At 43.6% G+C, this 18,094-nt stretch overlaps 1 protein-coding gene across 3 annotated transcripts in view; it reads right to left on the reverse strand.

Annotated features, from left to right (window-relative positions):
- The window catches only part of LOC120242160 (SIN3-HDAC complex-associated factor), a 33,418-nt gene extending 15,721 nt beyond the window's left edge, over window positions 1-17,697 (reverse strand). The window contains exon 1 of one of the 3 annotated variants that reach the window (XM_039247697.1): window positions 17,447-17,697. Coding sequence is in view for 1 of the 3 variants with exons in the window: in XM_039247696.1 (XP_039103627.1) it covers window positions 16,344-16,389 (46 nt within the window). In the remaining 2 variants the exon portion in view is untranslated. Of the gene's footprint in view, window positions 1-16,343; window positions 16,501-17,098; window positions 17,207-17,446 lie in introns of those variants that run through there. The other 2 variants (XM_039247699.1, XM_039247696.1) reach the window with 2 other exon arrangements.
- Between the last annotated feature and the right edge of the window lie 397 nt (window positions 17,698-18,094).

Raw genomic sequence — 18,094 nt, forward strand, 5'->3', positions numbered from 1 at the left:
AAAAAAAAAAAAAAAAAAACAAAAAAAAACACTAAAATGTAAGGTACGATACCCCCTTTCTATTCTGCACCTACACGTTGAAGTGATTCCCCGCTGGGGAAGTTTTGAGCATTTACCATGACCACTATGATACAAGCACACAAGTAGCTCGATAGTCATCAGCCCACAATACTTTGCCCTATGGGAAGTTTAGAGGGGATTTCTTCTGTGATAAATGAGAAGTTCTAATTATGCTGGCAAGTTGACTGAAAGGAGGATGTAAAATTCACAAAAATCCAGGGTCAGGATTTAAGAATAATAAGTTTACAAAATCATAATAATGGACTAAAAACGAGCTCATACTTCCTGACCATTGGTCTGTCCCATTGTTACAGAGGTTTTTGGAGCTGTTCTATGAAGCCCTGTGCCTGAGCAGTACTAGTGAGACGCAGAGATATCCAAGACATGTGGGTGAGATGAACTGTTGATTATCACAATCAAAAAAAAAAAACAAAAAAAAAAACCTCAACATCATGCAAGGAAGGAAGAAACAGCTCTAGAGCTACACAGTAGCTGGCAGTAAATTTCTTATAAGAAATTTAGAATAACCAAACCAGGGGCACCTAGATGGTTCAGTTGGTTGAGCATCCAACTTCGCCTCAGGTCATGATCTCATGGTTTTGAGTTCAAGCCCCGCATCGGGCTCCATCTTGTCAGTGCAGAGCCCACTCTGAATCCTCTGTACCCCACTCTCAAAAATAAAAAAAAAAAAAACCATTAAAAAAAAATATATATATACAAGGGTGATTTTCACCAGAACATCTGGACTAAGAGAAGGAATAAAAAAAAAAAACAGTGAATATAGAAACTAAGCTCCAATGGACAAGTGTATGTAAGGGTCCAACTACAAGTCATCATAAAACCATCACATACTGCATCAATAAGAAAAAGTTATTAATACCAATTAGATTGGTGCCTATAGTTTTAGGAGTTATAGCCACAGAACACTGTCCTTCTAAAGTTCTTTTAGAAATATACTGAAATAAAAACTTTTAGTTTTTAGAAATACACAAACAAAAACTTTAGTATGTTTCTGGGTGATCTCTTGTCTGATCCCTTTCTACCTCAATTCTAGTTAGTATACCAGAGAAAGTTATTTATGAAAGCAACTTAGAGAAATAATCTAATATCCAGGCTGTGTGTGTTTCTGAGATGGAGGGATTTTGAAATACAGACAAGGACTTTTGATTTGTTTTTAAGAAAATATTTTCTTAGCAAACAATTAGCTAAACACTGAAGCTTTCATTTTAAACAAGGGCTATTGTTTATCAAGTGTGCTTTAATGTTTTTGTTGAGAAGCGGGCAAAGAGGGAGATGGGCGGGGCAGAAGACCACTGATGCATTTCAAAAATTAAGTGTAAACCAACAGTTTCTTCAATTTAGTAACTGTTAAAACAATAAAATATTCTTAGTTGATTATTTTTGCTCAATGGAGTGCTCAGGAACTTGATTTTTTTGCGGGGGGGGGAGGAAAAAAAATAACGAAGATACTCTATATAATAGGAAAAGGTGTGGGAAAGTCTGTGAAATGAGACAGTTTTTTTTTTTCAAACAAACAAACAAACTCAAATGATAAATGAAAATGGTTATATGTTGCTTCGGGAAAAAATGACAAGTGACAGGATAATACAAATTTTTTAAAAATGGAAGTGTTTGGAAAGTAGAAGTTATTGCTTCAATTTGTATATTCCGGTTGAGGCCAAAATATTCCATAACTCTTTCCAGTCCTCACACTAACGTGGGGGCTCCCCAAACTCCCCTAAATCCATTACCATCAAGAAGGTCAAAAGTCCACACTTCCTCTTACAGTCGCCAGCTTCATCAATGACTCTAGGAAACTTCAGCCTCCCTCCTCAACAAAGGCAAAGGAAGTACAGCAAGAAAGGCCAGTTCATTCCATTAATACACAGACCAAATTCTATTATAACAGATAGATTCCTATCTCTCCCCTCACAATCGCCTATCCTCTCCACAAATAAAAGATGCCATCAAAACCGTACAGTATTAAACCCCCCCCCCCCACAGCATTTGGGTAGGAAATACTTTCACTGAGGCTAGATTTGACCATGAAACCAGTCTGTACCAGTTATTACACTAGGGTTAATCGTAACCCTAAGAAATGCTAGGGTTGGGGGGCCTGCGTGGCTCAGTCGTTAAGTGTCCGACTTTGGCTCAGGTCATGATCTCACGGTTCGTGGGTTTGAGCCCCGTGCTGGGCTCTGTGCTGACAGCTAGCTCAGAGCCTGGAGCCTGTTTTGGATTCTGTGTCTCCCTCTCTCCCTGACCCCCGCTCATGCTGTCTCTCTCAGAGAGAAATAAAAAACATTCATTTAAAAAAAAGGAAAGTTTTTTTTCCCTTTAAAAAAAAAGAAAGGCTAGGATTATAGTTAAATACTGAGGCTTTCCTTTTTATAAGCACTATTGTGAATCAAGTCTTCATTATGGTTTTTTAATTTACTTTAATACTTTCTTTTTATTTATTATTTATTTTTTTAGTTTATTTATTTTGGGGGAAGGAAAAGGGTAGAGAAGGAGGGAGAGCAAGAATCGCAAGTTGGCTGCACACCATCTACGCACTTCTGTGCGCAGGGCTCAAACTCCCAAACCATGTGATCATGAGCTGAGGCGACGCTTAACCAATTGAGCCACCCAGGCGCCCCTTCAATATGTATGAAGGTAGGGATCTTCACAAAACTTACCCAACAGTCCCCGCAAGACAGCCCATTCTTCAGATTGAGTAATATTCACCTTTAGATATCAGGGAAAATAAAAGAGCCTGATTTCTTCTGATAATCCTTTATGCAGCTCTGTGACTTTATGCTCATCCTAATAAAATTCAGCTTAAACATCCAAAAATGGTCTAAATCCTAGGGTCCATGCTCTTCCAAGCAGTGCTAAATGCAGTAAGGTGCAAAGCACTTGCCCTGATGCAACACACAAGTAGCATATGAACCTTTTAATAGATGATTACCTAATAAACGTATTAAACCTTTTCTGAACTTATTCCTGCACTTGAGAGGCACCTGGGAATCTGCAGCAAATACACAAGGGTTTTATTTTGGGCTTTGTTTACAGCAACCCAGTTAAGCAGTGGTTAGTGTTTAACCATTTTGAGCTTTGTGGAGCCCAGAGACTAATGAAAATATTTTCACAGATCTACAGACCCACATGTTAAAAACAAAAAAAACAAAAAAACAAAAAAAGCAAAAAACAAAAAACAAAACCTACCTAATCTCCAGAGGAAAACTAAGAACACAAAAATGACTCTGAAACCAACTGATTTTTATTATTTTTTAATGTTTAAAGAAATTTTAATGTTTTAGTTATTTCTGAGAGAAAGAGGGGCAGCGTGAGCAAGGGAGGGTCAGAAAGAGAGGGAGACACAGAATCTGAAACAGGCTCCAGGCTCTAAGCTAGCTGTCAGCACAGAGCACGACGCGGGGCTCAAACCCACGAACTGTGAGATCATGACCTGAGCCAAAGTTGGACGCTTAACCGACTGAGCCACCCAAGCGCCCCTTCAATGTTTATTTTTGAAAGACAGCGAGCATGAGCAGGGAGGGGTAGAGAGAGAGGAAGAATGAGAATCCCAAACAGGCTCGGCGCTGTCAGAAGAGCCTGATGTGGGGCTCCAACTCCCGAACTGTGAGATCATGATCTGAGCCAAAACCAATAATCAGACACTTAACCAAATGAGCCACCCAGGCAGCCCCCAACTTACTTTTTATATTGGGAAGGTGGTAGATAGGCATGACACAACTTGATTTTAAACTTGGGATTTCTGTTATTTCAACAAACCTGATGGTTCTTCAGAATACTTCTTTCCTAGTCCCACATATGTGCAATATTAAATGATTCCTCCAGAACAATTTACTCGTTCAAATGACGCTGTAAACTGTTATTTGTGACTTTTGCATCTATTCTCACAGGCGTCACATAAATCAGCACAGTTTTAATAAAAGGAGGCTATTACCATCTGCTTCCTAACTGATAATTACAGAAGAGAGTGGACACATACAATCTCGCTCTTACGCATGTGGGGAAAACAGAAGAAAATTAAGCTTTGAGATAGAGCCAAAAATCAGTAAAGACATAAAATTATTATTAAAAACTGCCATTTGTCTTCTAAAATTAGATAATGGTGATGGATGTAAAACTCCATAAATATACTATAAACCACTGAACTGTACACATTAAAAGTGAGTTTTACATTATGTAAATGATCTCTCAATAAGCTTGTTTTTAAAAATGAAAATAGAGACGCCTGGGTGGCTCAGTCGGTTAAGGGTCTAACTTCAGCTCAGGTCATGATCTCACGGTTTGTGAGTTCAAGCCCCACATAGGGCTCTGGGCTGACACTTCAGCCTGGAGCCTATTTCAGATTGTGTGTGTGTGTGTGTGTGATTGTGTGTGTGTATGTGTGTCTCAAAAAATTAAACAAACAGTAAAAAAAAAAAAAGACCAGGGCGCCTGGGTGGCTCAGTTGGTTGAGCGGCCAACTTTGGCTCAGGTCATGATCTCACAGTTCATGGGTTTGAGCCCCACACTGGGCTCTGTGCTGACAGCTCAGAGCCTGGAGCCTGCTTCAGATTCTGTGTCTCCCTCTCTCTGCCCCTCCCCTACTCACTCTCAGTCTGTCTCTCTCAAAAATAAACAAACATTAAAGAAAAATCTTTAGCCAGCAAGGATGATGTGGAGAAGTGGGAACCCTCTTGTACTGTTGTTGGGAATGCAAACTGCTGCAGCTGCTCTGGAAACCAGTGTGGAGATTCCTCAAAAAATTAAAATAGAACTACCCTACGACCCAGCAATAGCACTACTAGGAATTTACCCAAAGAATACAGGAGTGGTGATGCAAAGGGGCACATGTATCCCCCCACAATGTTTGTAGGAGCACTTTCAACAATAGACAAATTACAGAAAGAGCCTAAATGTCCAGCAACTGATGAATGGATAAAAAAAAAAAAATGTGGTTTACATATACAACGGAATACTACTTGGCAATGAGAAAGAATGAAATCATGCCATTTGCAGCAACATGGATGGAAACGGAAGGTATTATGAGGAGTGAAATAAGTCAGTCAGAGGACAGATCTAAGTTTTCACTCATATGTGGATCTTGAGACACTTAACATAAGTCCATGGGGACAGAGAAGGGGAAAAAAATAATTATAAACAGAGAGGGAGGCAGGCAAACCACAAGAGACTCTTAAATACAGAGAACAGAGGATGGATGGGAGGCTGGGGGAGAGGAGAAAATGGGTGATGGGCACTGAGGAGGGCACTTGTTGGGATGAGGGTGCTGTATGTAAGCCAATTTGTCAATAAGTTATATTAGAAACAAAAATAAATCTTTAAAAACAAAAGTGAAAAGAAAAGAAAACAGACTAGGGCACCTGGGTAGTTCAGCTAGGTGTCTTGACTCTTGGTTTCAACTCAGGTCATGATCTCATGGGTTCATGAGTTCGAGCCCCAAATCAGGCTCTGTACTGATAGTTCAGAGCCTGCTTGGGATTCTACCCTCTCTCTCTGTCCCTCTCCTACTCATGCTGTCTGTTTCTCTCAAAATTAATGAATAACCTTAAAAAAAAAAAAAAGAATGAAAATAGACTAGGTTAGGAATTCTCCTGACTTTACATATCTTTGCAACCACAGCATCTAGAAAAATGCCAGTCACTTAGTGGGTACTCAATAAATGTATTGATTCAACGCTTTTAAAAAGTTGTTTTTTAGGGCGCCTGGGAGGCTCAGTCAGTTAAGCGTCAGACTTCAGCTCAGGTCATGATCTCACGGTTCGTGGGTTTGAGCCCACGGGGGGCTCTGTATGGACAGCCAGCTCAGAGCCTGGAGCCTGCTTCAGATTCTGTGACTCCCTTCTCTCTGACCCTCCCATGTTCACGCTGTCTCTCTCAGAAATAAATAAAACATTTAAAAATTTTTCTAATTTGTTTTTTCAAAAAGTTGCTTATACAGCATTTCATGTTTTACAAGGCACTTCCATTAACATTATTTCTTTGGCTGCTATCAGCCAAACAGTCACAAATTTTTAGAAAACTATTAACAGGGGGGCCTGGGTGGCTCAGTTGGTTGGGAGTCCAACTTCAGCTCAGGGCATGATCTCGCGGTTTGTGGGTTTGAGCCCCACGTCAGGCTCTGTGCTGACAGCTAGCTCAGAGCCTGGAGGCTGTTTCGGATTCTGTGTCTCCCCCTCTCTCTGACCCTTCCCTGCTCACACTGTCAATCTCTCTCTTTTTCAGAAATAAATTAAAAAAGAAAACTATTAACAGTCAGGAGTGCCTGGGTGGCTCAGTCAGGTAAGCATTCGACTCCTGATTTCGGCTCAGATCATGATCTCATGGTTTGTGGGTTTAAGTCCCACATCATGGGGCTCTGTGCTGACAGTGCAGAGCCTGCTTTGGATTCTCTCTTTCTGCCCCTCTCCTGCTCATGCGCACACACACTCTCTCAATATTTAAAAAAAAAAAAAAAAAAAAAAAACTGCAACAAACACAAATCATCCAGCTAAAATTACTGTTCTGTCCAAATTAACTCAATCTTCCAAAGTTAAAAAGATTTAAATAGTTCAGTCAGCCAAAACTAGAAGAGAAATAACTGGAACTGTATGGGCATAACACAGACAAGAAAAAGTGAATTTTTGAAAATAGAATAATTAATTCTAAACATCTGAATAATATGTTGGGGTTTTTCCACTTCAACGCTGAACATTTCATGTAAATCTAATGATCAAATTAATGAAAGGATGGGGAATGCAACCTTAGCGTTAAAAGAAGGAAAGTGGGGACGCCAGGGTGGCTCAGTCGGTTAAGCGTCCGACTTCGGCTCAGGTCATGATCTCGTGGTTCATGGGTTCGAGCCCCGTGTCAGGCTCTGCTGACAGCTAGCTCAGAGCCCGGAGCCTGCTTCGGATTCTGTGTCTCCCTCTCTTTCTGACCCTCCCCTGCTCACACTCTCCCTCTCTCTCAGAAATAAATAAAACATTAAAGAAATTTTTTTTAAAAAAAACAAGTGTGGGGGAACTCTTAAAAAAAAAAAAGCAGTTCTAGTCTCTATTTATGTATAATCTGTAGGCCCTACATGGGAGCTTGAACTCATGCTCTTACCATTTACTGAGCCAGCCAGTAGTCCATCAAAAGGACCAATTCTAATCTAGTCTAATGAGATTATGAAACCAGAGAGCAGGGATGATATATTTTACACTTAATCCAACATACATAAGGTAAGTTTACTAAATGCAATATAATATAAATGGGAAAGAAAAGGGACCTTCACAGCAATAGCTAATACTGAAGGTATGATATTTAAGAAAACTTTTGTGATAACTAATTCTAAGTTTAAAGATGATCTTGTAACAATTCTAAATTCTTCATCAGGAAACAGTACCATGAGGGGCACCTGGCTGGCTCAGTCAGAAGAGTGTACAACTCTTGATCATAGGGTCGGGAGTTCAAGCCCCATGCTGGGTGTAGAGATTACTTAAATAAAAAATTTTTTAAAAAGGAAACTGTATGAAGAATAGTAAAAAGCAAATTTTAAAGGTTTTAGTACCCTTTTAAATATGGAATTGGAGACAGGGAGATGAAGAATTTACTTCTGCAGAGTATTATCTTATCTTTCAAATCTTTCATGGTTGATAATTTAATATCTAGGAAAACAGATTTGTTTTATTATGATAAATACAACATCTAATAGGCTCACCGTTTTCGTACAGGTTGAAGGACACCGATTGTTCCTCCTAAATATAGTAACTTCCCCAATTTCACTTTTAGCTTCCTTTCAGGATAGAACAGTTTTCTTATTTTCAAAAATACCTTTCAAAACTCAAAATGCCACTGCATGGAATGGACAGAGAAAAACTAAGAGAGAAATAAATATGCCACTGGTGAAAAATCAACTTTATAGTTAATGTTACAACTTCTCTATACACTTTGGGAACTGAAATTCTGATAAACATAACAATGCAATTTCCCAGAAAGTATTCATGAAGTGTTTGTTTTCAGTAGACCAAAATCCTACAGCTTCTAATTATCACTTTTTCTTAAAAACACAAAACAAAAACCAACAAAAATAAACACACACACACCAAAACACTGACACAGACCTTTAAAAAAAAAACATACACAAGATATCAGAAGCATCCTAAATGTCAATGGATTCTTTTTTTTTAATGTTTTATTTATTTCTTTTTAAATTTTTTTTAATGTTTTATTTATTTCTTTTTAAATTTTTTTTAATGTTTTATTTATTTCTAGGAGAGAGAGAGAGACAGCATGAGCAGGGGAGGGTCAGAGAGAGAGGGATTCACAGACTGAAACAGGCTCCAGGCTCTGAGCTGGCAGTCAGCACACAGCCCGACGCGGGGCTTGAACCCACATACCGTGAGATCATGACCTAAGCGAAAGTCGGACGCTTAACCGACTAAGCCACCCAGGCACCCCTGTTTTATTTATTTCTGAGAATGAGAGAGAAAGAGAAAGACAGCACGAGCAGGGGAGGGTCAACGAGAGAGGGAGAGACAGAGTCCAAAGCAGGCTCCAGGCTCCAAGCTAGCTGTCAACACAAAGCCCGACGTGGGGCTCGAACCACGAAATCGTGACCTAAGCCAAAGTCGGACACTCAACCGACTGAGCCACCAAAGCACCACATATGTCAATGGATTCTAAGACTGGTTAAATTATTACGTATTTATACTACAGAATACCATTTCAGCTCTTAAAAAGAATCTAAGAGGGGCACCTGGGTGGCTCAGTTCAACTTCAGCTCAGGTCATCTTGCAGTTTGTGAGTTCAAGCCCCACACTAGGCTCTTCCTCTCTCTTTCTCCCTCCCCGACTTGTGATCGCACTCGTGCGCGTGCTCTCTCTCTCAAAAATAAACATTTTAAACAATTAAAAATAAAAAGAATTCAATAGATATGTAACGTGTGCAGTGTGGAAACTATCCAAGATACCTTGTCTGTAATAGTAAGCAAGTTGAGTAACAGCTATACAGTACAATCCCCTAGTGGATTTTTAAAATGGGAACTTAAATATATAAACTGGCTTTTCAAAATAGGTTTTTTAAAACAAATAACTAGTAGTTGCCTGGAGGGAAGCAAGAATGAAGATTACTTTCACTTTACTCCTTTCTAGCACCACGCCCCCAAAACTTACTTTATCATCGCACACCTTGACTTAATAAAAGAGGTAGTAGCTGAAAGAGCTCAGAGAGCTTAAACAAACTTCCTCAAAGACATACAGATGGAGAGATACACAGTGGGAAACACAGCAGAGAGTACAGAAGAGACATAGAGTAGAATGGGAAGGAAACTGCAAAGAGACAAGCAAAAGATTTGTAAAGTGGGAAGGAAGCAGCAGTGAACAAAGACAAAAGGAACCAAGCAACCAAAGACAACTTTGAAGTGAAGGAGATGGCATTTCTTTAGAGCTCTACTTTTTTTTTAATGTTTATTTATTTTTAAGAGAAAGAGAGACAGAACATGAGCAGGGGAGGGGCAGAGAGAGGGAGACACAGAATCCAAAGCAGGCTCCAGGATCTGAGCTGTCAGCACAGAGGCCGATGCGGGGCCTGAACTCACGAACCGTGAGATTTGAAGTCGGGCACCCAACCAACCGAGCCACCCAGGCGCCCCTAGAGCTAAACTATAAATGACAAGATGATGGGAAAGGAAGAGATACAAACATGAAAAACCACCTGTGATCAAAATTATGAGCAGCCTTTAGTTGCTGTAATTGTGAATGCCACCCACAACACCATTTTTAGTTAGTGGTATGCTATCTTTAATCACCCGTTGAGTACAGGATCCAATAAACACTAACAAGTGTAACTGGAGCAACACGTCATATAAAGAGTCAAATAGGACTAAGTATGTTTTGTGTTCTCCTGCTGCTAGGCCACTCGGTTGCAATGTGCCCTAACAATGGATCTGTGTCATCAACATTTAAGGAAAGTCATGGAGCAATTGAACATGATCATTTCCTCTTACCTGCTTCCAGATACCGGTCCACATCCCAGGATCAAAAGTTCTGAATTTACTTTACTCACTTTAAAGGGACAAATTTTAACTTGCCTGGAGGTACACTGAAAAGGGTGGTGGACCCCACCTGTTTGCCAATGGCTTCTCCAAAAATGCACCAGATCTCCGAGCAATTATATGGTAAAGTATTTATTATGGCTGCCTATGAAATCCACACTTAGCAGAAGAACCTAGAACTCATTCTACAAGAAAGAGGTCAAACTCAAAGTCTTCAACTGAAATAGCATAGGTTAAAAATAAAAATCACAAATCCAGGTCTCTGAGTTTCAAACACTGTAAAAAAAATACTAGGTCCTCCCATTTTGATAGTGTGAGCAAACACTGGGTATGCCAATTCGAGATTAAGAGTGATTCCAGCGGATGAAGAAACTGTAAAGGTTGGGGATAGTTTTTATTTGCTTAATCATCTAAGAGAAGATTATCAGTTAAGAAATGTGACTACTGTTGAGTCTGGTGAAAAAGGCACTATAATGAGTCAAGCTGGAGTCTAATTCTGCTTTTGTCGTTACAACTGACAAGGAAGTCACTTCTAATTTTATTTGCCCCGCTGCAATATTAGGGTAAAATCTCACTTCTACTTTCCAGGGATGCCGTGAACCAAGAGTATGAAAATACCAGTGTCTGAATACCACTGATTTCCTTTAACTTATAGGACTTACAAATAATAGATATTATCAACTCAGGGCACCTGGGCGGCTTAGTCAGTTAGGTGTCCAACTTTTGATTTCGGCTCAGGTGATGATTTCACAGTTCATGGGATCTTCACTGACAGCAAGGGGCCTGCATGGGATTCTGTCTCCCTCTCTCCCTCTCTCTGTCCCTTCCAAACTCAAAACACTCTCTCAAAATAAACAAACAAACGTTAAAATATATATATATATATATAAACTCTTATCTATCCTAGGATATTTCCAGCAAATTAAACTGAGGGTAGAATCCTGATTTCTAAAGGCTTTCTTTTAAGCCCAGGTTTGCAGGAAAAGAGAAACTTAGGTCTTTTCAGGGAGATTTTAACATCATGAAATTGGGCCATATTCTTTCTGGGAAGCTCTTTTCCAAACTTGAGAAAAATGTTAAGAAAGGGGGTATAGTCAGACATACCTAATCTAACCCAAACCTCAGACAATCTCCTTAAGCTGTCTAACCCTTCAATTTCCTCATCTATAAACTAAGGATAAATCCCAACTCTTTTGAATAGTATCTGTAAAGCACCAACACAAGGACTGGCAAGTCCTAACCTTTAAACACTCTAAATTAATTACATAATCTTCTCTTCCAAACATGTTCCTCCAGTGTTCACCCAATCTTGGTTATCATGTATACAGTCACACAAAAAACCTGAAAGTCAACTGGGCTCTCTCCCTTCTCATCTTCTGCATGACCCTCAACATGTCCATTATGAAGTCCTTAAAGATTCTGCTTCTTCCTTCACTTCTCTGGTCCATGTCCCTTCTGTCGCTGCCGCCTATTTGTCCTTCATCACGGTGCTGGAAGCTCATAACTGACTTCCTCAGAAACTTCAAACAAGGGGTACCCTCCGAAAGCTCAATCATCTCTTCCAAAGTATCAACATGGGCTTCAGGATAATACCTAAACTTCTTGGCAAGAAATGCAAAGCTGATTTTCAGGATCTGGCCCTGCCTACCAGCTGCTCTGAACTTAGAATCCTGATATTCCAGGAGTGTCAAACAAACTTTATTAACTAGCCACATCTCTACTCAGGTTGTTATCTGTCTGAGATGGTTTCTCCCCTATCCCCTTAACTCAGGAAATTAAGAATTTTTAAGAAAATCTGTCTATATCTATATTATAGAACCTAACACAGGACTTCTACATACTTGTTTGCTATATTATCTCCTCTACTCAATGGTAAACTGTTGCAGGGCAGGAACTAAGTCTTATATTACAACCAGGTGCTGACTGTACGTGGTATACAGATACTGGCAGAATTTGTTAATACCTGAAGAGTGGGATAGGCAAAGCAGATCTGAATGGTATATTTAAAGGCACAGAATGGAAAATGGTGTCCACAATAAAGAGATGTATTTAAAAACTGGTATTTTTAAAGGAGTCATTTTTCTTTAACAATTAGTCTAGAGACTTTTGTAGGAAAAAAACTTGGGAGGTTCAAAGCTTTACAGGAAATGTAAACCAAGTGAATTACTTTAATTAGAGAAGATTAATAATAAATAACTCAATGCTTTCATAACAATTAGTAGAAAAATACTTATTGCTTATTTGAAGCAGGCATGTGGGAAGGAAAAGATTAGGGACAAAATGAATCTCGAAATGAGAGCTATTTAAACTCACCATACATTAACATGAACCAAATTAAAATAACATTAAGACAAATCAAATTTATAATAGGTGGAAACAACTCAATACAAAGCTAGAAATACACTATTTTAGATTAAATGCAACTTTTGTACTTCTGGTGCTAAAAGAAAACCTCCCTTGAAAACAAACTGCCTTCTCTCGGACTAGATGCATTTCCAGATCATTTCCATAATACAGAAAATCTTAGCTACATACTCAATTAAAAGAGAAACTGAAGAGCCCAAAGACAATGAAATATTTTCAATTTATACCCTCCCAGAGTCAAAATTAAGAATGGGAAATCCAGGTCTCTTGTGAGCAAGAAAATCAGGAAAACAGAAAATGGCATCTTCTTGATCTCCACAACAGTTTTTGTTGTAAAATGGTTGAATCAGAATAATGTCTTCCCAGAACCAGTTTCTGAAGGTGGGGAAGAGGGCCAAAGATACTCATTCTTTCCACTCAACATTTACTGAATATTTCCTCCAGCAATGTTACTGGGCCAAGGCCTCAGTTTTGTCTCCTGTAAAATATCTATTCCCAAAGTTGAGAGAACAGCCAGTATTTACCAAGCACATTACTTGCTTAATTATTTACCACCTTATGAAGTAGGTATTATTATTGCTATTTTGCAGATGAGAAAACAGGACCACAAAATGACTTATTTAACATGAGCACAGCCTTGAAGCCTAGGCATTTTAACCCAAGGCTTCCGAACTAACCTAGTACCTTAACGAATGTGTTCCCTTCTTTCTCAGCCAATTATATTCCCAGCACCAGTAAGGAAGAAAAAAAAAATCATTATTTTTGAAGCAACCTACTATGTGTTGGCATGGTAAATTAACTTGTCCTCATAACAGCTTATGAAGTTGGTTTAGATTTCAAATTAAGCTTAAGCTTTCACCAATGAAAAACTGAGTTTACATGGAAAATCATTATCAAGTTGCTTTTCTGACATAAATCTGCTGGAGTCTGAGCCCCATGAGCCAGCGTTTTCTAGGGCCTTGTTACAACTCTGAGAAAAAACTGACCATCCAGGTTCCACAGTTAAGAAAACTGAGCTACTGCAGTCTTGAGGCCCACCAAGGTTCTTGAATACACTACCTATTGAACTTTTCATCTCCGGAACTCCTGCAAAAAGTAATGCAGAAAGGAAAACAGTAGCCCTTGTCTGTTGGTCTTTCCCATTCTCAACTCATTCACCTTGATAAACCAAATCTCTGTTGCACATATCATGTGATATTAAAACAAAAACTATTAAGCTCTACTGTATTTGAAATTTCCCACGATATTGAAATTCTAGTTGCATCCCAGGTATAAAATACTAAGAAAAACAAAGAATCTTAGTGTACTTACAAAACATCTCTTATGTATTTTAAATAATCATACAGAGAAATAACTACCCAAAGGGAAAGCAACAAAGTTTTTCATTTTCTTGACACATTCTTTCTATCCACTTCAGAGATGTACTGTTACTATAGTATTAAAGGTTACCGTTAAGCACTTGTACTTTGGTCAACCAAAACTTGGGAGAAACAGGTCTATTTAATAACAAAACAATGAAAAGTACAATCTGTACAGACTTTTGGTCTGGGTGTGGCATCTAAGGATATTATTTTTTGGTTATGACCACTTTTAGATTCTAACCCTTAAACACGAACCAAATGCAGGAGAAAGCAGGAAAGAAGCAGCAGATATGGTGCTGCTTATCAGATGTCTAGACTGCAGGCAAACCCCAAATACCAAAGAAGCATCCATGTGTCAAACCAGCATAATTTTTGAGCTATGCCTGGGGCCACATACCAAAAAAAAAAAAAAAAAAAAAAAGGTTGGCTTGAAAAGAAAATTTAAGAGGGGTAACCAGAAGGTCAACCCCAGTTCACAGGAACTAGGAAGAAGAAGCTAGCAGGGACAGCTAGCCTTTTACTCCGCCATCCCCCCGGGGCGGCTCCCTCCCCAACCCCCGTATAAAATCTCCAAGAAAGGCCCAATTCTCAACGTGCTAGCTTCTTCAAGGTCATCGTAAGAACGCAGTGAACAGTCACCAAACATTGAGCCAGGCATACCTTTAGGACCAAGGGGGCGATTTCCCCCTTTCCCAAATCATTATATAAATATTTTAAATGCCCTGAGGCTTTTCTCCAACTCCTACAGAAACAAACTCCCAGACTTTAATTGAATTTAGCTTGAGAAACTACAAAAACGTGTTCGGTTTTGCGACATACATTATTAAAAGGCTTTTCAAGTCTTGCAAACTCCAGTTCAAAAACAGGTGCTTTCAGTGGACTTTAAATGACAAGGTCAAATTCACATTTTAGTTAATTACATCAAAAGGAAGAAAAAAGTTTTTGTTTTTTTTTTTTTAATCTTGCTCAGGACAACCTGAGGCGTGGGGGCAGGAGTATTGCTGGGGTAAAACTGCCTCACACAGGATCCGTGTTGCTCTAATCACTAATTCCTTGTCTTCGCAGTTGTCTGTAGTTACCCAAGGTTAGACGGGAGAAAATAACAACAAAGAAATCTACTAGGTCTCGTTACCAGAACAAACTCTGCACCGCCCTGCCACCCCAATAAACCAACCCCACCCGCAACCAAAACAAACCTCGACCCTCCCGGATCCCCCTCCCACACGTAAACACACAAAGAAAACAGCGGCACGCACAATTCAGCCACAGTCCTCACTTCCCTTTGTAGGACACAACGGGGAGCCCCGAAACTTCCCCACGGTGTCCTTTTTTTCGGGTGTCGTGGGGGCCGGGTCCCCTGAAAGCGCGAGCCACGGCTCGGCTGCGGGGGTTTTGGGGGTGCTCGCCGCAGGCGCCGGCTTCCACGAAAGCAGCAAAATGCCTCCCCGATCCTCCCCGCGGCCCTCGCCCCCCCCCCCACGCGCTTCCCCCTCGGGCATGCGGTGACGGCCGAGAGAGGCACCGCGGCAGCAAATAGAAACGCTCCCCGGGGGGTTTGTTGGTAAATAGAACAACTTGGGTCGGGAAGAAAGTTCCCGCGGAGGGCCGCTCGCCCCGGCGAGGGCGGCAGGAGGTGCCCCGCGGCCCCTCGCCGCCGCCTCCCTCACCTGCGCCGGAACAACGGGCCCCCGCGCCCGCCCGGCGCCTCCCGCAGGCCGCGCCTCCCGCACGCCGCGCTGCCGGGGCTTGTTCCTCCTCATGGCTTTGCCCTGACGTAATTCAAACATGGCAACAGTTCGACTTCAAAGGCGAATCCGCAGACCTCCCAGAGACAGACTCCGGACCACGGCTACCGGGCCAGGAAGTCGGGGCCACGCTCTCCCGGGGCCTCGGCCGTCGTGGCCCTCGACGCCCGTGCCGCAGCGCGGGGGCCCCGGGACCGCCGCCTCCGCCCGCCCGCCCGCCCGCCCGGAGCGCGGAGCACGCCGCCTCGCCGCGCACCAGCACGGCACCTCACGCGAGCGGCGCCGCCAAAGTTTCCCCGCGAGGGGCCGAGGGACAAAAGCCTCTCTCGAAACTCGCGCGAAGTTCGGGGGGCCCGGCCCGCACGGCCCTCCGCCCGGGGGCCGCCCCGAGCGCCGGCGGGGCCCGCACGGGCACATGCAGCTCTTTGTTTTCTGTCCAGCCGGGCGCTGCCTACGTGCAGCATCGGGGCTGTCGGATTGTTTCTCAGAGGCGAGACCCTTGACGATCACCCCGGGGACGGGTCCAGACCCCGCGCCCCCCGAGCGTCTGGAGCCTGTCCTCCCCCGCCGTCCCCTCAGCAGCAGGCCCATTTAATCAAAGTTTTGCAGCGTCCTCGCTGAGAAACGCCCGATCGCCCGCCCCGCACCGGCGGAGAGTTGGCGACTTTCACTCTGCTTTTTAAACTGGCAAGACGCCATCATCAGCGAATCACATTGTCCTGCCGGCCGGCCCCGACAGCGCCCGCACCCCGCCGCCGGCCCGGGGCCGGACACTCACACGGACCTCCGGCGAACACCAGGGTCGCAGCCCCAAGCACGTGGTCTGTCATGCCGAGCACAAAAAGGCAGTGCCCTCCGGAGTTCGCTCACTCCTGCGGCGCACACAACGCCGCCGCCTCCATCCCCAAGTCAACTTGGCTCCGACTGGCCATCTTAAGCCGCACACGGTCGCCTCAGAAAGCCCTCACCGTGGCGCCCACATCTACGCTACAGGTGACTAAATTGCGAACAAAACTTGAGGCTCCACAGACCCATCGGCCCCCAGCGCTGCCTGGGCGCGGTCCGGGGCGGGGGGGGGGGGGAAGAGTGGGGGGGGGAGGGCGTTTGGGAGCCGGGCTGCTCCGGAGCGGCCGCGTGTTGCTCATTGTCGCAGCCGCCGCATCCCTCCGGAGTTCGGCAAACAACGCCGCGCCGCGTGCACTCCGGCCACCCCGGCGCTGACCCAAAAGGCCGATTTAAACCCCCTCACGCCCGCCAGCTCGCAAGTAGACGGCAACTGAAGTTTCCGAGCGGGCGGCGCTCATTGTCCACCCTTCTCGAACACGCGCGGCGGGGGGGTGGGGGGTGGGGGGCGCTGCAACGAAACTAAACCACGAGGTTCGACCGCGGCACCCGACCACTCCCGGGGCGCGCGCCCACGCGGATGCACCGGCCCAGGGCCCCTCCACGACTGCCAGCAAGTCGTTTCCCTCTCGGGCCTTCCAGCCACCCGGCTCCTTTTCGCCAGAGAACACTACGGCTGAGAAAAGTCATTGTCACCTTCAACGTGGATCCCTCAACTCCGGCGACTCCTCAGGCGTTTGCAGCCACCGCTCACTTCCCCCACCCCGAGACTTTCGGTTTGCCTCCAGTACCCTCCCCAATTAGAAAAGGCAAACGAAACGTGTGTATACAAAAGAACCCGGAGTCCGAAGATCACGAGAACACTGCTCCCAGTAATGCCATCTCCAAGACAAAACTTCCTGTGCGTGCGTGTGTATGTGTGCGTGTGTGTGGAAGGGCCGGGGGGGAGGTGGGGGAGGTGAAAAGAGAAAACAGAAAAAAACACTCTGAAATCAAAGCCTCGTGAGACAGTTTTGCACCAGAGTAATGGTTAGAGTCACTCACCTTCCAAAAGCAGCCGTTTCACGCACAATAACGTTCCCGAGGTCTGGAGTGCACGCCGAGCCAGCCCCCCCTTCCAATCGCTCCCTCCTCCTCAACTGCCTTGTCTAGAAAGATTGTCTCCCGCAGTTCTGCAGTTGCTACCGCTGGCCGGGAAGGTGTAGATTCCGCTTTCCCTCTGCGCACGCGCGTCTCCCGGTACAAAATTCTCCTGAATCGAACTTATTTGCATACGGGCGCGCGCGCGTCGAGGGCTGGGAGGGGAGAAGGCCCGGCGGCCGCGCGCGCTCCCGGGGCCTCTATTGTCCTTTTAAGGGGAGAAGCGCCGCGGCGCGGGAAACGAGGCGGCCAGAGGGAAACGGGGGCGGGGACTGCTTACTACGGCTGACGTCACGTAAACAAACGCCCCCTGGCTGGAGGCTGCGGCGAAGGGGGAGTGGCGGGGTGGGAAAGGCGGAAAGGTTAGCAGCAGAAAGAGAACGTTCGGCTGCATGACTTGCTTTCCACCCTGAAGTTCTTGGGGCGCTCCATTTCGCGTTGAAAAATAGTTTCGGAAGCTGCTGGTGCAAAATTCTCACACCTATGCCCAGTTTCTGACTTGAGGCGACAGGGGAGGTGGTCTTGCAAGCACCCAGATGGAATTTATGCCTC

This window comes from Hyaena hyaena, unplaced genomic scaffold (assembly GCF_003009895.1).
Source record: "Hyaena hyaena isolate Hyena2069 unplaced genomic scaffold, ASM300989v1 scaffold_303, whole genome shotgun sequence".
NCBI classification, from domain to species: domain Eukaryota; kingdom Metazoa; phylum Chordata; class Mammalia; order Carnivora; family Hyaenidae; genus Hyaena; species Hyaena hyaena.